We start from the raw sequence: 27,633 nt of genomic DNA, 5'->3' as shown, positions 1-27,633 counted from the left end.
CTCATACCTGATGTAATGACACAAGCAGAGCTTTTCTACTTGTTTAATCCTCCTTTCTCTATGAAATTAAACAGTTCTGACAAGATTTCGCCCACTTTTTAAAGATTTTAAACTCTGACTCAGAGCTGATTTATGCTTCAGCCGACTCTGAGTCAAGTAGTTAAACCTCCTGAGTGCACCTCAAACATGCCACAACCAGGCTGTGATCAGTTTATTCTTCTTTTCTCATCGCCTCTCTGCAAATAGCAACATTAGGTCACATCTAAATCTTCTCTAAGTACCCAACCAGTCGATGGTGTTTGGCGTTAAGAGCTCCCAAACAAAAAAACTCGGAGGCATGAAATATGAGGCTGTGCAGGGAGCACAGAGGAGGAGGAGGAGGAGGAGGAGGAGGAGAAGGAGGGCAGAGGGAGTTTTGTTCGGTGCTTGGTTTGGGGGGGGGGGTTAAGAGACAACTCGGCTAAAAAAGAAAGAAAGAAAACTCCTCCCAAACACAGCAGCGGGGCAGGAGGAGGGGCCGGGCGATCGCAAATCACTCCCCAGAGAGAGAGAGAGCTAGGAGAGGGAGAGAGAGAGAGAGAGAGAAAGAGAGAGGAGGGCAGGGCTTGTCATTGTGCGGTGCTACTTGTTGTTGCCTGTCTGAAGGAGCATGAGTGTATCGTCTTGCAGCCGGTCAGTCAGCTCCTCCGTCATTCAAACAAACTGTGACATGGAATAACTTTAATAGACGTTTATAAGACTTAAAGAGAAACAAGAGCAGAGGTCACCAGAAGGAGAAGAGGTCACGCCGACAGGTAGGAGTGAAGATGTGTTTGTGTGTGCATCCTTTTACATCCATGTAGGTGTGTGTAGGAATGTGTGTGTGGTAGCAGGGCAGGCAGAGGTGACACTTTACGGTCATCTCCTCCTTTTGCAGACTTTTAATCGTCTAAACTAAAAGTTAAAAATAGAAAGTTTTCTTTCTGTGGCTGCTGAAACATGTCACCACACTCCCCTGCCTTTTCTTCTCCTTATCTCTCCGTTGAATTGTTTACCCATTGCAGTGAGTTAGATTTGCTCAGGGACTTTTTTGAGCAATAAGTTGCCATCCCAAGGCGCTGGGTGTAACTGTGGTTGCTTGAATTGGTGCTGCTGGTTTGGAAACTCCAGCAGGAAATAATTACATGAATATGACAGATACGATCTTATCATCAAGTTTTTCCTCGTGTATTTGAGAAAGTTTGCTTGTTTTAAAGTTTATTTTAAGGCTTTAATGTTTCATAGAAGTGTATTTGTCTGTATAGACGTAATTAATGATTCAACATCTTTATTTGCTGCTTATCAGAGAGTGTCGCCTGAGCAGTGTAAGGAATCAGTTTGCTCTGGGGCTGCAGCTGCTGTTATTTTTGTTCTAGATTTATCTGCTGATTACTTGTAAATGTATTGATTCATTATTTTGTCTATTAATTGTCAAAAAGTTGTAAAAAATACTCATCAGAAGCCCCAAAGTGACATCTATGAATTGCTTAAAACCAAACAAAACAAAAGACGTTTGAATTGGAAGTTTACAAAATGCAGCAAAATCTGGAACAAGTATATTTTTTGGCATTTTTGCTTTAAAAAAATCACCAAAACATTAATTTAACATTCAAAATATGTGCTGTTTAACTTTCTTCTGATCGACTGATCAATTAATCTTTGCAGATCTGATTTTCTGCAACCATTGATTTTAGATTTTACTACTGCAAAGTCATCAATATTTATTGATGCCTATGATTTTAGTTGTGCAAACATAAACCAAATACTATGAGGCGCCAACCTCTTAACTTTCTTTCTCAGAAACCCTCCGACAGGTTAAGTGGCTGACGCTCAGGTTGATGCTCTGACCTCTGAGTTATGAGAACAAGTCTTTAAACAGCAGCCGCCCCGGAGACGATGACAGATGCAGACATATGTGTGCATCTGTGTCTGTGTGAGCGTGTAGTGATGATTGTTGTGCAGATAAACACACACATGCAGCAGGTTGTTGCAGACATTAGTCAGAGTCGTGTCTGAACCCTGCAGTGTCACTGAACCGAGCAAATCAGATTCAACCTTTAATTAATGCTGAAATGTGTGTTTCAGAGTCTCAGAGCTCAGCTTTTACTTTGTGTACATGTGTGTGTGTGTGTGTGTGTGTGAGTGTGTGTGTGGTGTTGTGTTACTTGACCCAGTGTGATGAGGTGTTTGGTATTCCAGCCAGCCGTCAACACTTTGTGACCGATGCGCTTCACAAACTCTGACTGACTGACAGCAGAGGTTGAAAATAAAAAAGTAAATATATTTCAAGGCTTTAACTTACTTTTGTTTTTGGAGTGCGCAAAATTCCAATTTGTTAAATTTAACTACTTTTCAGAGTAGAATATTAAACTTTTCTCTCTCTAAACTTTCTTTTATAACCTTTAACTACCAGTCAAATTGCAGAAAAAAAAGATTTGACATATTCAAAGTGCATAATAAGCACTTAGAATCGGAGACTTAACCTCTTTAGCACCACTTTGAGCTGTAACATCAACATGAATAATGCAGCAGCCTAAAAGGGTCATTAGTTGTTTACTTTAGATACTTAAAGCTTAAATGTGCAACTTATTTTTGTTCAAGGAAATGTCAAACCTAATGTGCTCATTTGCTTTCATGTCCAGATGAGAAGTTATATACCAGGGTCATTTCATTAGCTAAATATAAAGCTAGCGGGAGTTAGCCTAGCTTAGTGAGAACATAGGGAAACAGCTAGCCTTGATCTCTTCGGATGGTAGATTAAAAAGTCCACAGATCAGATCCTCTGAAGCTCATAAACTGACACATTGTATCTTGTTTCTTTAATATGTGCAGAACCTTTTTCTGGTTTTACAGGAATATGTGAAGAAACTATTCCTTGACCAAGACTGCTTTGTCGTTAGCATGCAGCTTGCTAGCCTTAGCTTCACGTCAGCGTCATATACGGACAAAATACTTGATTATTTTGCACATTGATGCTTCAGCAATATTATTTCTGACACTTTAATGCCTATATAGTGATGTTAATATCTGTGATGTTAATATTTATAATTAAGTTTAACTGTTCCAGTGTTTGTTTTAATCTTCATGATGGTGCGTCCTGATCTAGATCTTGTGTCTTATGAACAAAAGTTAGCACCTTTGTCTCTGTCAAGCCAATTACATGTGATTCTAGTGTATGTTTAATCTTTAGAGCTAATTGTTGCAGTACATGTTAAAGTCATAAAGATTTCTATTTTTTGACCAAGACCGTTTCGTCGTTAGCGTATAGCACTAGCTTTAGCTTCATATTAGCTTCAGACAAAATGCTTTATTATTTTGCACTATGATGCCTCAGACTTTCATGCCTATAAAGCATTTTTAATTGAATTAAATTAGAAAAAATGGTGTAAATATCCTCATCCAAATCTAGCAAAAGCAAAAATTTAAACTTTTCCTTTACAGTGTTTGTATTTGTTTTTATTTGTATGATTTAGCGATGATGGATTTCGATTTAACTCGCTGTCTTGTGAACTAAAGTTACTACTGATAGATTTATCATGCCAATTACGCATGTAGTTCTTTTAATTTCTTAAGTGTTTTTTAAGCTTTTAAGCTAATTGTAGCTGTACTTTAGGTTTTAATTGTTGTCTTCCTCAAAGTACTGTCGTTATTTTTACTCAACAAGGAACTAAATACTTCTTCCACCACTCACTGACTCAGCTGGCTGTTCCTCTGACCGCTCACTGGACATAAACAACATACTTTTTCCCACACTGTCCATCTCTACGTTAAACTGTAGCCATACTGAATGAGCACACACGCACTGTTTATGTTTGTAGGTGACATGCGAGTGTGTGAGAAAGCGAGGACAAAGATTCAGAAGTATTAAAGGGCAGCTTCTGCGGTGGGATTTAATAACAGCCTCATTAATATGTTACACACACACACACACACACTGACTGGTGGGCCCACGCACTGAAGAGCGCAGTGGGACACCTCTCTCTTTCTCTAACAAAGGCCGGCTCTAAACTGCGGTCATGTGACAGTTGTTCCCATTGTTCACTTCTGGCCAGGGGTGGTTTTGCTAATGCTGGTGTGTGTGAGAGTGTGTGCATGCCAGAGCAGGAAGACACTTTAAGCCTAGAGGAAACCCCTCATTCCCAGGCATGTTGATGGTAATGTTGTCCCTCCTGTGTAAAGAGTGTTTTTTTGTGTAAACCAGACGACTCCTTCATTCATATTCTTATTCCCAAACATGCTGAGTAAGCCGTGTTACTCAGTGAATTGATAGTGACCTGTTGAACCACCATCAGGACCAGAGAGTTTACCATCAAAACATTAAATTAAACTAAATTTAATGCGGAAGTTTTGTCCTTTAATCCTGTGAGACTGAATAATAGAAAGGATGAGAGAGAGAGATGTTTGTTTTATAGCCAGTGATCCTTTATAATGAGCTGCCTGCTGTCTAAATGTTTATACTGTCGTTTCCTCTTCCTGTTAATCTGCACTCGTTTCCCACCCAAAGCCTTGCATGTGTGTGTTTGTGTGCTGGTGTTCCCAACCCAAGGCCTTCACTAGTGCACGCGACAAAGAAAGCCTCGCTGCTAAATGTTTTGTCTTTTATACCATGGTCAAGGGAGTAACTTCTGACTGGCTGGCAGGTGTCCATTAATAACTTTATTTACCCGCGGCAAATCCCTCGTTGAAGCCGTGATCCAGACCTTGAAACTGTTCTGCAGTTCGGTCGATGGCCCAACAGGTTAAAATATACTTTAGGAACCCTCCTAGCCTCAATTCTGGATGCTGGCTTTTGGTTTTGATATGACAATGAAATCAGGTTATGAGGAGCCTGAAACTCCGCTTTGGGTGGTAGTTGGTTGCGACTGATGGTAAACAAACGTGGAACCTTCATCCAGGAGTTTGGGGCTTATGACTTTTATCAAAGAAAGAGTTAATGTTGACTTTTTCTGAGAATTTGACGTCTTTCTACAAGTTACACAATGTGCATTATTTTGCCAATATCACATGATAGGCCTGCAGGTTTGTAGTTATACAAGCAGCAAATGGAAGTAAAAAGTATCCAGTCATGTTTTAAGACACATAAAATGCTCTGCTTGAAATAATTAATTGTGTCTGATATGTTTTTTTTCTGCAAAATACGTTTAATTATCTTGTAAAAATCTTCTTAAGACATCTCCTCCTCCTCCTCCCACTATGTACTACGTTTCTCCTTTCGTAAAATTACAGCCATCGTTTAGTGGCAACTTGTTGAAACTTAGCGAGCTTGAAATGTAGTAATCAGTAGTAGTAGCTTTAGCGTTAGTAGTCAGTCGTGAGTTTGCAACAGTCACGATGACGGTTACAGCTGGCTCGTGCATCGCCGAAGTGGTTGCCATAGGTTACACATAATGATATGCATAGCGCCACCCCGTCCATTAACGGGATTGGCTCCTTAGGTTTGCGACGTCTCAAACCTGCCAATCTGAAAACGTGTTGTTCAGCCTGTCCTTGGTACACTGCAGTTTAAAAGCAGACAGGCCCAGCCATGGAGATGACTGCTGATATGTCTAGTATCACATGAAGAACACCACATGGAGATGTTTACAAGGTTAAACACTTGACTGGAGGGGGTCTTTAAGCAACAACAGATTACTCTTTGATCCACCAACTCAACTAGTTCCACAACTTAAGTGAAACTGGACAGCGGTTGCCAAGCAACCCAAACATTCTTCTTCACTCTGTGTCTCCAGGTGACCACAGATCAGCTGTTTTTTATTAAGTAACATTTATCGGTATGTTTCAATTTATCATCAGCCAGTGAAGTAAGAGTCTGCTGTGTGATTCAGAGGTACCAGCTTCATTAATGTGAACATACACGGTCAGCTGTATTTAATTAAACCCAAACCATAATCTTTTCCCTAAACTTAAACATACTGTGACAGTTTTGAACGTCCATGAAATGTGACATGTTTCAAGTGATGCTTATTTGTTGTCACTGGCTTGGCAGTTTTATTTTGAAAATCTAAACAGATATTGTACATTTATTGTTGATGCTGATCTGAAATATATTGTTCATTTTTATACATTTAGAATACATTCACAACAACCAAAAATACCAATGAAGGCACCGGTGGACTCATTTCTATTGCAGACATCAAAGGGTTAACTGCATGTAAACAGCAACATGCTTCAATACAGTGAACTCATTGTAGAAATCATGTAAACATGGGTTAACTATAACCTAACTTTAGATAGTTGATGAATGATGGCATGTGTCATAATGTGCCAATATAGCTCTCTTTCCCTGTGTGTGTGTATCCTTGTTATTTGTGTGTGTGATGTGGAGAGATGATGCCTGTGGCAGAACAGCTGTAGGGAGAGGAGGATGACGCAGGGCAGGGAGAAAGAGAAAAGAGTCTTTTATTACGAGAGGTGGACGGACAAAGGACAGAAAGAAGGTGACGGAGCGAGGAAGCAAAAGAAGAGCTGACATCATGATGGACAGACAGAAGGAGGGAGGGGACGTCTGTGTGGAGGAGGGGGACACGAGGAAGAAAGGGAAAGATGGATGAGGAGGGATGGAGTCTAAAGGAGAGAAAGGGATTCAAATAAGGCAGAGGACGGAAATAAATAGAAGATAAGTGAGGTTTTTCACACCTTCACTCCTCATGGAAATGTCTTCCTTCCATATGAATAATTTATTTATAAGATGAATGGTCAGAGTGTCCATGTGTTTAAGTGCTGTGTGTCTGTGTTTCCACTCAGTGAGAGTCCATCCTTTCTCCTCTGCAGGGGAGGGTGTGTGTGGGTGTGTGTCTGGCAGATGGTCAGGGCCACACACACACAGCTGACCATCCCTGAGGGTCTTATAATAGGTCCTGCTCCTGTAGTTGTTCTGCCCCTCACAGGAATCCACACTCTGACCCAGCATGCCTTAGCAGGAGTTTTACAGTGTCTTTGTGTGTGTAAGTGTGTGCGTGTATAAACTTAAGCTGTCACGCTGAAAGGTCTTGAAGTGGCCAGCTGTTCCCTCCCTAAACCTGTGTTTGCTTTTTTATTGTTATTCATCATCTCAAGCTGGTGACTCAGTGACCTCCTGTTACAGTTAGCTCCATTTTATATTCCACTTTAGGTTTCTATATTACCTCCGAGGCTTTGAGGCTTGTGAATGAGTGTGTTTGCATGCACACGGCAAGTATCCTGGTTATAGGGGCTTTGAAGTGTGCTGGTTATATGTTGTGCAAGTGAACAACTGGTTTCAGAGATGTGGATAAGCCCCTATCCTGGTTTTGAGCTACCTGGAGTACCCATATTCAATAGTACAGAATATAGTGACTGAGATGCTGAAAAATTAATACACAACTGCACACAGTTAAACAAAAAGGAATAACCAGGTTTCTCGTGCATCACTTTCTGTTTTTTCATGTATTTAATCAGCGCATCTTTCACAGCCATGTTAACTGTCTCCTGCTTCAGGTCTTTGAGTTCAGTTTTCATGTCTTCTTTGAATTCTTCTTTAAGTTTTTTGTAAGTCCACTTTATGGTCAGCCCATACTTCCTTACTGATCCTGTGGAGCACTGACCGCATGGATTCCACCACATGGTCGTCTGAGATTTCTCCATTTAAAACAATGTGATGGTGTTTCAATTTTATCTGGTGGGTATTGTTGATTTGGCCAGTTGAAATGAAAACATAATTAAGAGCTATAGCTTTGGTCCTGATTTAATAACTTTGTTTAAGAAAGAATGTCCAAATCAACAATGGATGATGTGTGCACTTAAACTCTCCCTCTAAATCAGGACACATCAACATATACTGCAAGAAATAGTCCCATAATATAAGGAAAAAAATACATGTACAGTGTCTATAAGAAGTTGAAGTTGCTACTTAGTTTCAGAGTTGAAGCTTAAAGTCTTTTAAACCTGCATTTTTTCAAATGGCCAACAGGGGGCGACTCTACTGGTTGCAAAAAGGAATTAGATCATATGGAAACAGATGGTAAAAATAGCCTTCTTCTCAATCGATTACTTCAGTAAACATTTTCTTAATGAGTTTATGATCTCAAGTCTTCTTCAAAACAGCTTGATGTTACTTTCAGAATTTAGGCTCCTATATTGAGTCAAATTAAGGACAGGAGAAGTAGCAATGTGTCCAACCTATTGTCCAAATATGGTCACTTCTGGTTCCAAAAAACCAAGATGGCAACAGACAAAATGCTGAGCTTGACGCTTTGAAACGAATGGGTGACGTCTTAAATGGCTACCTCCACTTCTTTTATACAGTCAATGATTAAACTTATTTTTCACCAGCAGCCATGTTGACCTCCTCAGTTAAAAACTTCTGCTTCCTCATCAGAGCTGACTGCGTCTGGCAAAGCCACAGCAGTGCAGAGCCGCACAGTTTCCTCTGCACTTTCTCTGATCGCAATCAGGCTGCACAAACAGAGACACAATAACAAACAGCAGCAGAGGCGTCCCTGTTTGAGATTATAAATGATGCAGGTTTGTGGAACCTGGTACGGTCCAGTCTGATGGTATATCAGTTTGCTCAGTATGAGGTGCTGCTGCCTGCTGAGTGATTCACAGCAGATGATGCACAGTCATCATCACACAGCAGGGGAATTTATCGAGGACGTGTCCACTGTTTTCCATCACTGCCAACCCATCTGTCATATCTGTGTATTTATAACTGCCTTTCTGTCTGTCATGAGACAAGAGCAGTTAGTCCTCCAGATTGTGTGATTAGAGCTGCATCCCTAGCAACGAATTGTTCTTCTTCTTCATAGCAAAGGTCTTAAAGTGCTGTTAAAGATGTATACTTCTTTTTTGGTAAATTTTTCTCTAATATGTTTCTATATTTATTTGGTATGAGTCAAAATATTCACACAATATTTAATCGAGCCAAAGTACAGCTCCAGAGTAGTCTCTGCTGGGCATGATTGTTTTCAGTTCAATTTTGCTCAAACAAAACACAACAATGGGATTTGTGTATGAGGATAAAAAGTATTGGCATATTCAGAACTATTGTTTCATGCAGTCTAGGGTCACACAGTTTGACCAGTTAAAATCCAGCAGATTCAGGATTAAGTTTCAATATGATGTATCAAGTCGACATAATTGCCTCTGAATGCTGATCACAATTTTGACCGTTTTTATGTCCACAGAGAATCACAATTAGTGATGTAATCTAAGACTAAAAGTGGCATGCAAAGTCTAAACTGTTATCTTCAGTTAAGTAGATGAACTTAATATGTGTTCTGCTTTTTATACAGCACAAACAGTACTTTGTTTTAGTGTGTTTTCATACATGCAACTAAGGCAGCTGTTTTGCTGATCCTGTCCTATGCGAAATTGTCTAATATCTAAAAATGTTGTCCTGCTTCCTTTTAACTGTCTAACGTCGTGTTCAGCAAACAAAGGCTCTTCCGGCCTGCATGCTTTTTTATTGGTTCATTGGGAGCAAACTTTGTGCAGCAGTAACAGGTTTTTAAAAAACTACTGTGTGCAGAAAAGTCAATCTTCTTCCTGATGGTTTTAGTGTTAAATTGAGTTTGTTTAATAATCAGTTAAAACCATTTTAAACAGGAAGTATAATTAAATCAACCCTTATATTTGGTATAGTTTGAGTCACATTACATATATGACACTGCAGGTGTAATGTTGTGTAATGACCAGCTCCAGCAGGTGTGTGAGTGTGTATCTGATATGCATGGTGATGTGTCAGGCCGTGTATTTGTGTGGGGGCAGCTGTTACACTGTCACTCTTTGTGTGTGTATCATGTGTCATAATATTTCAGCTCAGTGAGTACAGTGTGTCAGTGTGTGTTTGTGTGTTTCAGATCACATGTCTCTCTCAGCAGTGTATGACAGAATATTACACCCTTGTCTCTTGTTAACATGGTTACATAACCGTGTCACCTTCTTGTAAGCATGTTAGGTTATAACACCTGGATGAACCTTACGTTTCTATATGTGCTTATGACACTAATTTAACACCTCAATTATTTGTGTTATTACTGTTTTAATAGCTGTTAAAAAATAAGATTCACGTCCTCTGTGTCTGATTTTTCTCTACGTCTCTCTCCAGAGTTGAGGATGATGGCAGAGGGGCGTTTTGCCAGCCTGCCCAGGTCTCTCCACGCTCACCACACCCTGGGAGGAGGCACTGCTCACCCTGGAGTCCCCTCCGCCTCCCTCGGCGTCTCCGGCAGCAGCACCTGCTCCTCCAGGAGGCTTCAGGCCTCCCTCGCCTCCTCCATGGACCTCCTCAGCTCCAGAGCGGGGTGAGTTGGGTTTCTTTCTCTGGCTTAAAGGACAAAAGAAGCTGGTCATTAAAGAATCATGGCTGAATCTGGGGACTGTATGTGGCAGTCTTTCCTGTAAAACTGGAAAGATTTGAAGAAATGAAAGAAAGAAGTTTAACCAAAAATGTTTGATCACAGAAGAATTTGGTTCCCAAGGAAAAAAGTTAAAAATAATCATGTACTTCTCTATTCTTTGAGGCTGCTTCCACAAAAGGTTGGACATCCCACAAACCATACACTCTTTGGAAAACCCCTGACTTTCAAAAATACCCAATATGTCTGGATTAGAGGAAAATGTGACACACGAGACATCAAATGTTCTTTTTGAAGATGAGCAGACATAAAGACAGCATGTTGATATTAAATCTGTGTGCACGAAGCGGCATCAAAAAGCTTCAACAAGGTGCTGGAACAAGTCGATGCAGAGCGTAAATGTGATGCTGTGAAGTGTGGAAAGGAAAGTTTGTCTGACACTTACCTCATAAGGGAAAACAAAAGGGTTTAAAAGCTTAATTCCCACCTTGAAGTGTTGGTGTGTTTGTTTGATGATTCTTTCCTCCTCCAGTCTCCCTCCAGGCAGCGGCCTATCAGAGCCCCCCGCCACTTCCTACCAGCCAATCTCCATTCACGGAACTCTGCCTCGACGCAAAAGGGGAGGGGCCAACCTCACCCACGGAAACTACACCTGGGACCCCAGAGCCAATAACATGAAGCCAATACCTACTCCCAGACAGGCCCACCAACCTCTGACCTCCCCGCTGGTCCAAAACATCATCGATGACTTTCATGGCTACAGGTAAACAGACGCACAAGATCTCTTATACAGATAAAACACCGCACTGTAGATTAGCAAAGCTGTCTGGGCTTTTGTCTCGACATTCATGGCAGATGATGGTGTTTATGATGCTGAGCAGTTGCCTTGTTTGTGTTGCACAAGCTTTAATCACAGACTATGAAGAAGAAAAGTGTAAAACAATTAAAGAACACTGCGCCCAAATTATATCCTTTAGAGTCAGATACTCAGCCTCAATAGCCCTGAAAGGTAGCTCTTAAATTTTGCTTCTTCACAGAAAACAGCAGCTATGGTCAGTTTAGGATTTTCACTAGTAAGTATTGACCAGAAAATAGAACAAACCACAGTGTTTGTCTACAAACTGTCACGTACATACAGTTTAATACAGAGCTAACCTGGGATAAGAGAAATGGTTCAGCCTTGTTGTTTGGGTGCGGCCTAGGGATGAGTCGTGAATGTTTAAATATTTAAATAGTCAATAATTTATAAAAAATCTAAAAGTTCAAGTGACTATTATCTCTTCTTGAAAATATATTTATCCCATTGTTTTCGCCTGGTTGTTATGCGGTACTACTGTCTGACAGTGTCTGTAGTGCATCCGAAAGCTGTTTGCTAACCGCCATTAAATAACAAGAGAAGAAGAAAGCATTAGTGCCAGGCGCCGCTAAAGGTTCTGCGAGGAACTCGTCGAAAAAATAAACGAAAATGAGTTCAAGTGCAAACTTTGAAAATGTTTCATGTCCGTGTAATATGTAGGAAAGATGCAGAGTTTATTATACCCCATGTTTTATAGGAGTTTTTTCAGAGTCGTAAGGAAGTAAATCGGTCTCTCTTTCTCCTTATGTCTGCGTGTGTATGCACACAAAGGGATGGGGGTATTTTTGCTTGAAATTCCCATCCCTATCTTTAAAAGTTATGAGTGGAAATGACAACAGATATTAACATGTTTACGATGCATTATCTCCACTGACTGTAGGATTATATGTACCTGAAAGTTTCCTGATGTTTCTAGCACAACATAACACAGACTCTGTCTAAAATAGAAACATGTCAAAAATGAGATAGCAGTGGCAGCCTCGAAGCCTTGAAAATGCTTTGAAAAAATACATGGACATGTCCTTTAAAACTTCTAAAACCTGTCCTTGTAGTACTCTCCCTCTGATCTGTATGCTCAGTATGTTGTCCTGGTTTTGTCTCCATTGCAACTGCTGCCGTCTTTTGTCAAGGAGCAGGCAAACCGCTTTCAGATCCACTATAACAGCGAATATTAGTACTCAGAAGACACCTCGTCACTCTGCTCATTATTTAGTTTCTTTTGATCACCTGTGACTCTTCACGCTCTGCAGGAGAAACGTTTTCTCTGCACTGTTCCTGCTCAGAGCGAGGACTCAGACAGAGAGTTTGGATGTTGAGAAGCGAGTCTGTAAAAGAGCCCTGAGGGGGGGAGCAGCTCAAACTTCAGAGGGAACACACACACAAACACACACACACTTCATCCCTCATCATGTCGTCCCATCTTTCTATCTCCAGTGTTGAGTTACAACAGACTGTATCTGATGTAGCCAGCTTTGTGTGCACATGTGCGTGTGTCTGTTTGTGTGTGCGTGTAGCCCCCAGCAGTTGGGTTACCTTTGTAGGTCAGGGTGTGGCAGGACAGATCACAGATTACTGTGAGCCTTTGTCTCGTCTCTCCATCTTTCTGCCTCCATGCAGGATACATTTCATACATCGCTGACATACAGACGGACAATTTGTCCGGGTCAGATTCAACCCGGGCAGGTGGCTCAGTAATCACACTTTTATTCATCCAGTTTTTGTTACATTTTCATGAAAATACTGCAGTTTTCTTCTACTTCCTGCTTTCAAAATACCTTCAAAATAAGATGGTCGACGAGTTTGTTTTTCAACCCTTAAATTCTTTTTTGATTGAACTGCAAATATGCCAAGTGAGCTGAAAATGCACCACCAGAAAAAGCAACATCTTTTTGCAGTTTGGTTTTGTTCTCTATGACCCGCTAATGTTCACCTTACTTCTGGATTTCAAAAGAAAGGAGCAGCACATGGTAATAATTGAATAAACTTACTAATTCCTCAACAACTACACAGAAAACTTACACACAAATCTCACTATGTCCATATTTAGGGCTGCAACAAAATTGACTAATAGTATAATTAATTGCACAATTATTTAATGGCTGTTATTTAGCTATCAGCTTTCAAGTGTAGTTGGAGGTTGTTTAAACACGTGCTAGCTAAAAATAAAGACAATAAATATGAGCTGCTGATTTTTTACACAACTCCAACATGCATTCTCTTCAAGTGCTCGCGCATCAACGACGTGCTCCTATGATATGGACGTCCGCCTTACAGATCCTGCAGGCGATCCTTTTCTTTGCAGCGTTGATGGTGAAAATTTTAAACTTTTAAAGTTGTAGGACGCGATGGAGTTGCATCGGCAGACGCCATTTTCCTATGTTTTGTTTACCTGTCGCTTCCTGGTCTGTTGCTGTTTTGCAGGCACAGCTCTCAGCAGAGATGGTAAAGATGCAAAATGGCTCACTTCTCAGCAAACTCAGCTCTGGAAAACGATGAAAACGAAGTCCGTGCACAGCTTTAAAAACACGCCTGATGCCAACTAATTATCAACATCTACATTCATCTCTCTTCTTCTTTTTTGGCCTGCAAAAATAATAATAATAACCCGCCAAAAAATGTTGAGTCTGTTATCTTTTTGGAGTTATATCTTCATTCAGATTATAATACTTGGACTTAAACCTGGATACTTGGATGTCGGCTCATAATAGGAAGTGTTTCCTCCTTGCTCTAAGTAAGGAGGATTAAAACTGTTGCCCATGCATTCAAAGAAAAACCCACAGATACTCTTCTCATTGTGATTCAGTTGTGAAAAAAAAAAAAAAATGTCCTCCATCATATTATTAAAGCAGCCAGCAGGATTAAAAAATTCCAGGCCGTCCTCCCGGCTCTCTGTTGTGGATTTCAAGCTGAACACAATTCACAGTTGACTCCTCTATAAAAAGATGAAGGCGTGTACATCTCCGAGGAATGTAACCACTGGCCACTCGATCTTGACTTTCCATTGCTCATTCTGTCAGACGACCTCTGACCCCTGACCTTATGTTGCACTGGCTCCCCATTGGTCAGTTCGTCTTTGTGTTGACCTCAGTAGACCACCAGGAGAGGAGTAGGGCAAAGAGAGGGGGAGGAGAAGACAGACGGGGACAGACTGTTGGCAACTTTTCCTTTCATCAATATAAATAAGTGGAAGTTTAAACCCGTGTGAATTCCCAGTTTATCTGTTTCTGTCTGGAATGATTCACTGAGATGAAGAGGTGTGAGCGAAACAGAGACTCACCTCCAGAAACTCAAAAGACGAAGTGGAAACTGTGGGCGCACATTGTAAAATATTTGAATGTGAGATACACACATTAAAGATGTGTTTGTCTTGCATTGGAAAGCAGTAATGGAGAGTATTTGTTATCAGTGTTAACAGATTTGTCCTTAACTGGAGTCCAGGCAACTAAGCAACTCCATGTATGGGTCCTAAATTCCTTCAACACACTGATTCAGACAGGTTTTTAATTTACAGCTTCTTCACACTTACACTATCTAGTTGTGTCTAGACACTCTGAATTCTCTAGATTATGGAGTTTGCAGTTGTTGGACACTTTTAATCCTCCACGCACCACACATGTAAGATGGAGGAGCTACTCGTTCATGTGCTTTCCCCATTTTAAACTACAGTACTGAAAGAAACACACATATGGTTGAATTACTTTAATTGTTGAAAATGTGTCATCAGAAACACAGTCTGTTTTATTTGTTCAGTGTAAACCAGGAAACATCCGACAGTAACTGATCTATCTTTCTATCTATCTATCTATCTTTTTATATCTCAGTCTGTCTGTCTATCTATTGTTCTGACTGTCTGTCTGTCTGTCTGTCTACCTACGTACCTGTCTGTCTGTCTATCTACCAACCTACCTACGTACCTGTCTGTCTGTCTGTCTACCTACCTACCTATCTGTCTGTCTACCTACCTACCTACCTGTCTGTCTACCTACCTACCTACCTGTCTGTCTATCTACCAACCTACCTACCTACCTGTCTGTCTACCTACCAACCTACCTGCTTACCTGCCTGTCTGTCTGTCTGTCTATCTACCTACCTACCTGCCTGTCTGTTTACCTACCAACCTACCTACTTACCTGTCTGTCTGTCTGTCTGTCTGTCTACCTACCTACCTACGTACCTGTCTGTCTGTCTGTCTACCTACCTACCTACCTATCTACCTGTCTGTCTGTCTGTCTACCTATTTACCTGTCTGTCTGTCTATCCACCAACCTACCTACCTACCTGTCTGTCTGTCTACCTACCAACCTACCTGCTTACCTGCCTGTCTGTCTGTCTGTCTGTCTACCTACCTACCGACCTACCAACCTCTCTGTCTATCTACCTACCTACCTACCTACCTGCCTGTCTGTCTACCTACCAACCTACCTACTTACCTGTCTGTCTACCTATCTACCTACCTACCGGCCTACCAACCTGTCTGTCTATCTACCAACCTACCTACCTACCGACCTACCTGCCTGTCTGTCTGTCTGATCAAACTGTGACTTCATAGAGTCTCTGCCAAGTCTTTATCTTAAGTTCTTGTAGCTTTAAAGAGACTTCCTGGTCATTTTCAAGTATTACCTGTGGAAACCCCACGTACAGAACTCACAGTTGTTTGTAGTAAAATTAATATTTTTTATGGAATTGGGGCTCAACTCTTAAAAATGGGCTCTTTGAACATCTTATAAAACCAGACAACAAGATTACTGTAGGGCCTATGCACGAGTTTATACTGTGGATTAGAAACAAAGCTCTTTACAGCAAATATACCAACTTTGCATCTGTGATCTTTTATTGTGAAAACACACTGACCTCTGTAGGCCACCTGCCCACCCTGCATGTTCCTCACAAACTTCTCTGTCACTCTCCCCTCTCTCTCTCTCTTCTCTCCCACACACACAAATATGGCCTCGTCCCTCTGTAAATCCAGCTGTGGTCGTGCTGAGTATCATGTGGTGAAGTGCAAAGAACAACAGTAGCCAGAAAAAGACTGCGGCCAGTTCTGCCTGCTTCTGCTCCCTTCCTACTCGTGTTATTTTTTTCCCTTCACTCTCTCCGCTGCTCCGTCTCTTGTCTGCGTTTCAGGTCAGTTTTGTGGTCGTAGAAGCAAAAAAAATCCAGCGTCTGATGCTGTTTCAGCAGCATGGTCAGAGAAAGGCAAAGTTAGCTGTGGTTAGTCTGGTATGTCAGCCTCACTATTCTTTCTTTTTTCAATTCTTTTAGTGCTTTTACGCTAAGTGGACATTATCAGCAAAGAATAAAGATCTAAAATAAACATACATCAAGAGCATAGACTGTAGAGGACGTAGCCACTGTGATGTCACCCACTGGTTTGTTCAGCAAACTGGCCGTCCACATTGTGGTTTTTGCAGACAGAAGTGACCAAATTTGGACGTCAGGATGGATACGCATGCTATGTGAGAGTTCGCTGTGGTAGTGACTTAAATTACAAGATATCAACACCTGAAATATACCTTTGCTTTTATTCTCTTTTTCACCATTGACGGGACTATTACTGTCAGTGTTAGTTACGTCTCCTCTCGCCCTTCCTCCTGTACCCTGCTACTCCGGAACAGATCGGCTGCAGGAGCCGGATTTGTCGACAGAGCTGTCAATCATGAGGTCACACCCCCTTTTTACAGCATCAAATAACTTATTAAAAATAAACTTGTCAGAAAAATGAACACCCGGACATAAATCAGCATGATAAGAACTAACTATAATGACAGAAACCATGTTGGAGAAAAATGGCGTGTATTTTGATTTTATAGTTTGACTCATGTCCCATCTGTTAACATGGAGGAGGCGGGCTTTATGACCTATACTGCAGCCAGTCAGCAGGGGGCAACAGAGAGGGTTTGGCTTCACTTTTCGGGAGCTGTCATGTCGTCCATCTTTTTATACAATTCATGCAATTAGACTTTTTTTGCAGCAGTGGAGTCGCCCCCTGCTGGCCATGAGAAGGAATGCAGGTGTAAGCCACTTCAGCACTGACTGACATCCACTTCTTATCTTACAGTCTATGATCAAGAAACCATCCTTCACCTGACAACCTGAGTTTACGACACTGAATCTCAATCAGCTCCAGGACGCTGTGAGCCTGACCTTTGACCCCCCCCCCCAGGGTAAAAAAGAGGGAATTTCCCTCTGTTGTACTTCGGGAGGGTTTATATATGGGTGTTGTCTGGTATGTGGTCATCGCTCCCACCTCAGACCAGAGAGCACAGGGCAGGGGTTACGAGAGGGCAGGTGGTTGGTGTGGTGAAGGTTTATGTCCAGCCAACCACCGAGTTCAACAAAGAAACACAAACCACAACAGTAAACTGAACGTCTGATTTTAGTAACATTTGAGACAACAGAAACTTCCTCATTCTTTACCTCCTTCTTCTGCTTCTGCTTCCTTCATCTTCCACAGGAATAAACATCAACAAGTTAAACCACAACTGATCACTTTAAGGCAGACAATGAGAAAAAGTAAAATTCAGCACTACTTTTTCTCACACAAACCAATGGTATTTCTCAAATCAACATTGCTTTTCTCCTTATACATATTGCTTCTCCCATGTATGAGACTTTACCTTAAGTAGAATGAGTTTACACTGGACACATGTGTCAGGAGGTCTACAAAATAAGATATTTGTAGACATTATCTTCGCCCTGGGACATTTTAGTTTACATTTCCTAACATTTTATAAACCAAAGCCCGCCTCACACATGCACTCCTGAACTTGTCCAGATTTTATCTGGAGAGGCCGCATGTGGGAACGCAAACGTCTGGATCTGTTGAACCGGACATTAAACAGACTTTAACCTACCAGCACATCAGTATGAAGTCCGTGTTTTACAGTGTGTGATCAGAGCAGGAAGTGTTTCTGACTATGATGTATGTAATAACAAATTAGAGCTCAACATTTAATTAAGTCTATAAAATATGAAAAATAGTTAAAAAGGCTCATCACAATTTCCTAAAGTGACATCTCCATATTGCTTCTTTCTTCCCACTAACAGTCCAAAATCCAAAGATTGACAATGTCCTTTCTGGATGACAAATAAAACTTGCAAATATTTACATTATAAAGCAAAAAATTACTTCAATTATCAATGATATTTCTCTGCTTTTAAGACAGATAAGCTACATCGTAGAACAGAGCCAAAGAAGCAAAGACATCACAGTGCAAAGCAGAAAATACTCGCTCTTGACGACCAGCATTTTTTGCAGAAATCCTGGCACCGTCAGACACATATGTTCAGCCTGCAAGTCAACTCAGGCCAGGTCATTTCTATAGCACATTTAAAACAACGTGAGCTGACATAGCTGCTTTACAGACGTAGGAAAAGAAAACAAGGTAAACAGATAATGAAAATAATCCTGATGCCAAGAAACAAGCAAGAACTATGCAACATCCATCCATTTTCTTACTCTTATCCGGGGTCTGGTCATGGTGGCAGCAGGCTAAGCAAGTTAGCCCAGACGTCCCTCTCCTGGGGGATCCTGAGGCGTTCCCAGGCCAGGTGGGATATATAATCCCTCCAGCGAGCTCCAGGTCTGCAGCCCCGGGGTCTCCTCCCATTTGGAAATGTCCAAAAATGCTCCACAGGGAGGCGCTCAGGAGGCATCCTAATCAGATGTCCAATCACAACTCAACTGGCTCCTTTCAATGTGAAGGAGTAACGACTCTACTCCAAGTCTCCTCCGGATGTCCGAGCTCCTTACCCTATCTCTGAGCCCAGACACCCTGCACTCATTTCGGCTGCTTGTATCTCATTCTTTCGGACACTAGCCAAACCTCATGACGTTTTAAAGAGTAGATCTGTGTTAACACTCTGTGAGGTGTGTTCAGATCTGTAGACCAGAAACAGGTGCATTCTGAGTCTCCTGAGGCTGATGGAGAGGCCTGACTCCACCTGCTATGAATAACGACTATACATTGTTGTGAATGGAGGCTTCTGTTCAGTTACATAACTAAATCCCTCTCATTATTAAACCGCGGCGGCTTAGAGCTAAACATATTTGCTTTGGTAAGTAAAGGGCCGTGCTTATATTCCCGTGGGAACGCCAGTGTGGGCTTAAGGGATTTTAACTACCAACCTCGCTAATGTAGTTGAGGATTTGAGCTAATTACCTCTTTGACTGAGCCCCTGAATGTAAGCCTCATGTGGAGAGACTCTGAGCTACTCTAATGCACTCAAGTACCCGATATTCAAGGCAAAGATGGAGCGTAAGGGAAATAATGGCACCTGCAGGAGGTGTTTTAAAAAATATGACACCTAAAAACGTAAAAAGTATTCTGACCTTTAAACTACATAAAAGTAAAAAAAGGTCTCACGTGGTTGTAAACCTTTTTCGGTGTAATGAAGGAATGAAAGAAAATGCCAAAAATAGCAGAAAAATAAAAATGCTGCCTGTCCTGTTTGTGCGAGTGAGCTCTAACCTCTCTGTGAATTTGTCAGTGGACTCAGAGGAGTAGGCGTGTGGCTGCGATGTGTGTTGTACGGAGGGGGAGGAGAGAGAGAGAGGGAGGGAGGTAGGGAGGGACGCCAAGTCAGGCAGGCAGAGAGTGAACATGTTTACCACTGACTGAGAGAGAGAGAGAGAGAGAGAGAGAGAGAGATTTGAGGCAGTGAAGTGTGAGGTTTTTCTTTCAGAGGAACTCCCTTGAAAACTCTATACGCCAATTTAACTGTGCATATTGCAAACATGGACGCCTTTTTGGACCACTGACATCCATTTGGACCCTTTAAAAACAGTGCCACACCTCCACTTTAATATTTCATCTCATCGCCAAGCAGGGTCTCTTAACGAAGCAGCATCAGCACCACTCAGGGACCCACCTGGACTTTTACACAACCAGCTCAGCAGTTCGTCTGTAACAGGAGCTGCAGGAAGGATCCGGAGTCCTGTAGCGAGATGTGTTCACTAAACAGGACTTTGTCTTTGTCTGTGTTCCCCAGGGAGCCCGCAGCCGGCCCGGACGCCACGGTGGACTATGTGAAGGTAGGAAGAACTGCTTGTTTTTTCTTTACATAATATAGCCTGCTACAGCTGCTCATAAGACCGGGATTGTGGTGGATTTAATCCCTCCAACACGCTCTTTATGGATTTATTTGTGCTCTAGAAACACTGAAGTTGTTGATTTCTGCTTGTTGGATCGACACTGCAGGGATTGTTTCTTATCGCTCTGCCAATGCTCGCTAACTTTCAGAAGTTGCACACATTTAATGAGCATTCGGAGTATCTCTGGGACTGGTTGTGCTGTGCAAAGATACGCACAGAAGCAATCTGTTGCAGATGTGAGCTTCAATTTGATGCAGTAAATTATCAGTAAGGCGTCGGTGTTATCTCTTTAAGTAGAAGGAGGGAGGAGCAGCAGAACTGATAGCTGTGGTGTAAATGATACTACTAGTTATTTAACACATTAAACATTTCACACAGTAAAAGTACTTTATTATAAATCATTATTTATCTCTTGAATGAATCCATCACCAGCGACTGTAACTTGATTTAAACTGGATATAAAATACGGCTCACATGTTCCTGCAGGCTTTAATCTAAACATCGCTCACAGGGGAGGTTAATCCAATTCCTCCTGGGCTGCAAGGATGACACCTGTAAATCATGCGTCTGTCACTTTGCTCTAAATCATATTAGCATGAACACCAGCTGAGTCCCGGCCTTTCTCAGTCACGGAGAGGTGGTGACAGAGAGGTGATCGTCCTGTTATCACAACATCATTTAGCTGAGATGTGATGTTCTTTACTCTGTATGTTTCTACTTCTTTCTGCACCTTTGTTATCATGCTAATCCTGCACAGCTGCTGCTTCATTGTGAGGGGAATTAATGTATCTAAAGGCATAAATATGTATGCACAATAAGAGGCTGTAGGGCAATGAGCTTTCCATATAAAACATGAGTATTTAACACTTTCGTTTTAGTACCAAAAGCTGGCACTAAATGATCAGAACAGTTGCCTAATCTTTACATATTCCATAGTCAGATTGGACCTAAAATTTTGTTGATTCATGCTGCATTTGACCCTGATTCATGTGCTGTTTTGCTTAAACGACAGCTTTAAACAGTGACTAATGCAAGAAAATACACAAGATTTATTTTAAAAAGGGGTTTTTAGCTAGAAAAATATCTTGGTTCTGCAACCTGACTGCCGCATAACAACAACGACGACAGACAACCAATCCAGCAGAGTTGGAAAAGGGACCAAGGCACAGAAAAACATTATGTAATCTAAGAGAAAATATCTGGGTTTTAGCAACCAGTTATTTGGTTGGTAACTAATTATTTGGTCACAGACTTATTTGGTCACAGAGTAATTTATCCTCTCATCAGTAATTATTCAACATGACTGTCTCCTGAAACTCGAATTAAATCATCAGCTCAGGCCAGAAATGAGAGAGAAACACGGTTAAACTTTGCATCAGTTATCGGAAAAGTAGTATTTATGTATTTATGCAGAAACAACTACTTTTACTTCCTTATGAGACACAATCTAACATTGTTACACCCTTCTGGGGTGGACGCTAGCTTGACAGTAGCTTGGTCTTTAAGGACTTGGTTTGGGAACCGGAAGGTGGCCCATTGAAGTCCTGGCCAAGCATGGAACTTGGGGCTGGTATCTTGAGAGGTGCTCGTGAGCAAGGCAGCAAATCCCCCAGCAGCTCGAGGCGCATGTTCATGTGCAGCCTCCCCACTTTAACATCTCTCTATTAATGCAGGTCCATAGAGTCCTGGTTGTGCGTGTGTGTAATTCGGGCCTATGTGTGTGTAGCATGTTCTGCTACACCGAGTGAAAAAGTATCCATCTATTATTATTAACTTAAGTCAGCCACATCCGGAGTCGGCAATTTTGTTTGTGTAATTTGTATAAATAAAGGTCTCGTAGATGTATAGATGACGTCACTGCAGCAGTTTTTTGTGAATGAGGACTGACTGCATTAAATTCTTATCTTATCAGATTGCAGGAATAGCAACTGTATATCTTTATTTAACCTTTATTTTAACAGGAATAGTCCCATTAAGATATGAAATCTCTTTTCCAACGGAGTCCTGGCCCAGACAGGAGAGTAGAAAAGTTTTACAAACTGATCAAATGACAGACTTTACATAAAACTATGAATTAGCAGCTTGTGCATTCAACATTTAATCCTTAATCCTGTTTTTATAATCTTCAGTGCTTGTAAAAGAATCTAGTTGAAGGTGAATCTGTAGCTCAGAGGTCACGGAGTGAAAACAATCAATCAAAGGAATTTAACCAAAGACGAGTTTGTCATTCCAAGCGAGTTTGAGGAACGAAGTGCATGTCATGTCATTGTGTATAAATGTGTATAAACATATTCATGGTTAAGGCTGTCTTTCTATTTAAGTATCTTTCAAATTGTTTTCTCGCTCTTTGACTCTTCCTCTCTCCTCCACTCTCTCACCAAACCATCCATCACTCCTCTCCTCCGTCTATTAGCTCATATGTTTGGATGCTAACACCTCCATCTGAAAAGCAAACTCAGTCCTTCCCACGAGAGCAGGTCGCACATATGGGAGCTAACCCCCCCCCCCCCCCCCCCCCCCCCCCCACACACACACACACACAGACTGTGTGTACGCCTTTGGTCAATTTAGGGTTGTGTGTGTGAGTGTCAACAGAGTGTGTGTGTGCTGACCGCAGATGGAGCTACTGTATCAGGTATTATATAATATGTGTGAAAGTGTAGCTGTCAGCTCTGTGCTCCAGGTGTGTTTACATTTCCACCGTGGATGAAAAACACACACGTGTCCGTGCACACTCATATAACACACGGTACAGGTGCTCTGATGGCCTTTGTTAGGGTCAAGAGTTCAGGAACAGAGCAGTGAGCCGTGCATTGTTCAGACCATCGCTTATGTTCAGGACACGGCTGCAGGATGGATGTACGCAGGAGAGGAAGCATCAATGAGTTAACAACATCTGATTGAAGGATAATTTACCTCCTCTTTCAGAGTTGTTTGATGATTCTACTCATTGTGCATTAAACCAGCTAACAAGTCACACAGGAAGGAGAAACCACATCAGATAAGGCCACAGTGAAGCGACACAGCGGACATGCATCCATTTTATTTCCTCCATTTTCCCGTCATAACGAGTAATTTCCCGTTGTTTTCTCGAGATCTCAACTTATTTGTTATCTCCGGATAACAACGCTGCACCACCGTAACGTCAGATGATCGTAACTCGTATCCCCAGAGCTTCAAAAGCACAAAACCAACATAGAAACAGGCTTAACTTTCCTCATTAGTGTGTAGTAGTGTGTATGTCCTGGTCTGTAATCTCACAGTGACCAGCCTGTTGCTTTGTTTTCTACATCAGCTGAAAATTATCCTGTTATCACGAGAAAACCAGCAATGTTATCCCGAGATAACGAGATAAATAAGTCGAGGTTAAAATGAAATGTAAATAAAATGTATGGTTGCATGTCCGCTTAGGGCTTCCGTATTGAGGTGATGGATTGTGGGTTAAATATAAAATCTGCTCCATAGTTATGAAGAGTGATCACAATAAAAGTGATGTTAAAGATAAAACTAGTTTTGCACTTCTCATGCGGAAGTAAAAATATGTATTAACGCCTTTCTTGTTGTTATGAGATATTACAATATTTTTTTTTATATTTACCTTTTTTTATTTTTATAAACAAGCTCCTTTATGAGGCTCTTTTAAGCACTCTGATCACCTTGTTTACACAATTTCAGATGCAGGTCAGACAGTGTTGTGTCTCATCATCTGCTGCCTTCTCTCTCTTTCTCCATCATATGCTGTCTGTGTGTATCCCATAATGCCTTGCTGTCGGATCACATGGGTGTGGCCCGTTAGCTAAAAAAACAGCACCTGGAAAATGGGTAAAATGTGATATATACAGTTTGCATGCAGCATTAAAATTAGCTTGTTGTGATGTTTTCAAAACAGCTCTGACAAAACAGATGAGCTAAATTTTGAGTGTTAGACTGTTATACCTACCTGATATTCTACCTACAGATGTTTTTATGAGGAGAAATGTGGAAGAAAATCCGGCAGAATAGATCGCTCTGAAAGTCATCAATATACTCTAATATCTATTAAGATGAACACAATGCCTTCTTGGACTATAAGTGGCAGACTGACAGACCATAGTCTCACATTACTTGACTACAAATTGATTTGAAAAGACAAGCGAAGCGAAGCGAAGACAAAAGAAAGAGAGAAAGAAAAGACGAGAAGAAAGAGGGAGCTTTTTCCTTGTTGATCCTCTCTGAGTCAGAATGAACTCTTCTTTGACTCGGCCTCTTCTAAAACTCTCTTCTTCTTCTGCTCTCTCTTTTATTCCCACTCTGTCTTTGACTTGAAAACATGAACGTGCTGCACCCTCATGAGAGAGCTTCAGAAAACAATAATGCTCTGTGTGTGTGTGTGTGTGTGTGTGTGTGTGTGTGGTCTTGGGTTGCAATAGCTTTTTAACTCTCAAAGTGGATGACACACAGTTCACACACGATGAAAACATCAGTTCAAGTGTTTCCTTCATGAGTTAATTCATCTTCACATCGCGTCTTGAAGCGGCAGAGGAGTACTTAAAGGTTAAAGTGCACTCTGGCACACTCTAGTGGCCAAACTCAGGTACTACTACATTAGTCAGCGCGACACTAGAGCTGTTGTTGCCTCAGGTGTCAGTCAGCCAGTTAAAAGTCCAAACAGTCGTGTGACATTCATCACACAGTCCGTCAGCGAGCCAGCATGAGTTCAAAGCAGGCTAACAGCCAACCAGCTGGTCCACCATGCGGGCCAAATATTCAGCTCCACCAGCCGGCCTGCGGGCGTGTCAGTCTGCCCGTCAATAAGCCGGACAGCCGATCAATCATTCAGTTTGTCGGCCTATAAGCAGAGAGGGCAGCCGGCCAGCAGCGCAACAGCCTGCTGCAGTAAACACAGCACAGATAGGAGCAGGAATGATCAAACAGTATACAAGGTTATGGATCTGTTGCTGGTCTATATTGTTCACAGTGAGGACTCAAGGGGATATGACCCGTAACAGCTGAAAATAACATTGTCTGCATGTGCTTTCTGTAACATGAAAAACCTGATTCTTTTATCATAAAGATCAGAGATCTGTCAAATGGAATAACAGGATTATCTGCAACATGCAGCAGGAGATACAAATACATTACATCCTTTTAACTGACTTGCAGTAACGACTCTGCAGGCCTTTATTTGAAAAGATCCAGAGTGAGACGCTTATATTTACTCAAAAAAAAGCTTGCTTCTCTGATTGTTGCTAACACGACACTTGGTTTGTCGTCTAATCTGTTGCAAATGCAAGAATGCAAATGTAGTGACTATCCTGACCTGTTTAAGTCACTCTGCTGGGTGCGGGTGGGAGACAATGTTTTTGACGCGCTTCCACAAATGAATGCAGAAATAAAGACGGTCCGAGCTGTAATCACTGTCGGGCGATGTTCCCGTTTATTAAACAATCAATCAAACAGCAAAACTTACTTTTCAGTGATACCGGAGGTGGTGATCAAGCGTGACGAGCAGCAAGCGTGACGAGCGGTAAAAACCGTCGGTGTGTCCGAAACCGCATACTATCATATTAATCATACTAACCATACTAACTGTGACGTAAAATTGAGTCTGTCATGCGTTCCCATCTCATAGTATGCAATTTTGTGTATGCGAGAAATGCCCGGATGTATACTAGATCGGCCCAGATGTTTGAGTATGAGACGGGAGCTCACTGGTTGTACTGGAGATGGACCGGAGATCAGACCGGACATACGTAAACGATTAAGTCACGTGATACGGAGAAGACGGCTCTGAGTTTGATGCCAACAGCATCCTAATAGTCAGGTTATTAGGCAGTATGCAGTACATACTGTTTGAGTATGTAGTAGGCGGTTTCAGACACAGCAAGTGTGTCTTCCCCTCACCCATGCCTCACTGTCAGCTGTTTCACCTGTGCCCTTTGTAGTGAATCTACCACCACCGACCTACACTGCCACCTGTGGCAAACTGGTGTGAGCAACAAATAGATACAAAAAGAAAGCAAAATTAGGCAGAGGCTGTTACTGGGTGTTTCAGGCCTGTTAACCTTCCCCCAGACATCATCATTAAGGCACTTGAAATGTAAAATATCAGAAAAAAGATCCTATGTGGATCAAATTTTAGGAAATTATTTGTATATTTTGCAGGTGGGTATTTGAATTAGAGATTTATTCAAGGTTGAATCTTATAGCTTTAGGGTGAATCCCTCAGCGTGTAATCTTGTGGGTATCTAATGGTAACTACATTTAAGATGTTTTTTTGTGTTTTTTGAATCTTAGTTCCTGTGCAAGCTAATCATTTTTTTTGCTTTTAAAGTGTAAATATTAGTTGATGAAGGGCAGCACGGTGGTGCAGTGGTTAGCGCTGTCGCCTCACAGCTACACGGTTCCTAGTTTGAATCCTGAACGTAGTGGGCCTTTCTGTGTGCAGTTTGCATGTTCTCCCCGTGCATGTGTGGGTTCCCTCCGGGTACTGCCGCAATCCAAAGACGTGTTAGGTTCGTTGGTGACTCTAAATTGCCTGTAGGTGTGAATGTGAGCGTGAAAGGTTGTCTCTTGTCTCTGTGTGTCAGCCCTGTGATTGACTAGTGATAAGTCCAGGGTGTCCCCCGCCTCTCGCCCAACGCAGGCTCCAGGCTCGACCCTGAACAGGATAAGCAGTTTAGATAATGGATGGATGGATTAGCTGACAAAGTCCAACTCAGTTTGGCCTCAGAAAATGATCATTTGTAACTACTTGTTACAAACTGAATAGATTTGATTTGACATTTACTGTGTTCAAAATGTTCAATACAAACGTTCATCCACTTTCATCAAGCAACTTAATTTCCCCCGCGATGAAAATGAGGGAAAGTGTTTAAACTTTGTATTTTTTGTACACTTAAATTAATAATCTTTTTTATAAACCACATTTAGATGCAGTGTGTGAACTGTATACAGTGCTGTACGCTATTGTAGTTTACTTTGAGGCTGAAACACTGAACTTCTGAGTCACATGAACCCAATGACTGCAGACATTTTTATCGACTTTCTGAGGCCTCACACTGTAAAGGGGTCACGTTGCACTGAACAATATGACTGCCACTAAGATCACAGTCCATTACTGATCAATGACCCATCACAAACACGCACACATCCAGACTCACTTCGGGTGTAAACAACAAAGACGCTGATATTTATTCTCTGGCAGTAGAGCCTGATGAAAGCTTCCCAACTGGTGCAGGAGGACACCGACCGGGGCTGATATCAAAGCGTCGATCAATACTACCAAATATGTAAGATTGATTAACACCACAAAGATATAGACTACAGGAGTAGCTTTGATTTATTATTTCCGACTTTATTTATTTTTT

The 27,633-nt window shown here is 41.6% G+C and overlaps 1 protein-coding gene across 1 annotated transcript in view; it reads left to right on the top strand.

Annotated features, from left to right (window-relative positions):
* The first annotated feature begins 643 nt into the window (after nucleotides 1-643).
* The window catches only part of bcar3 (BCAR3 adaptor protein, NSP family member), a 55,356-nt gene continuing 28,366 nt past the window's right edge, over nucleotides 644-27,633 (top strand). The window contains exons 1-4 of the mRNA XM_069679987.1: nucleotides 644-794; nucleotides 10,085-10,280; nucleotides 10,867-11,097; nucleotides 20,182-20,224. Of these exons, the coding sequence (XP_069536088.1) occupies nucleotides 10,093-10,280; nucleotides 10,867-11,097; nucleotides 20,182-20,224 (462 nt within the window). The 5' untranslated portion in view covers nucleotides 644-794; nucleotides 10,085-10,092. The remainder of the gene's footprint in view (nucleotides 795-10,084; nucleotides 10,281-10,866; nucleotides 11,098-20,181; nucleotides 20,225-27,633) is intronic.

The sequence above is a fragment of the Semicossyphus pulcher genome, unplaced genomic scaffold (assembly GCF_022749685.1).
Source record: "Semicossyphus pulcher isolate SPU_LCO1_2020_fin unplaced genomic scaffold, fSemPul1.0.p SCAF_4, whole genome shotgun sequence".
Taxonomy (NCBI): Eukaryota; Metazoa; Chordata; class Actinopteri; order Labriformes; family Labridae; genus Semicossyphus; species Semicossyphus pulcher.
Note: the sequence above shows the minus strand (reverse complement) of the source record. Positions and strands in the feature narration are given on the sequence as shown.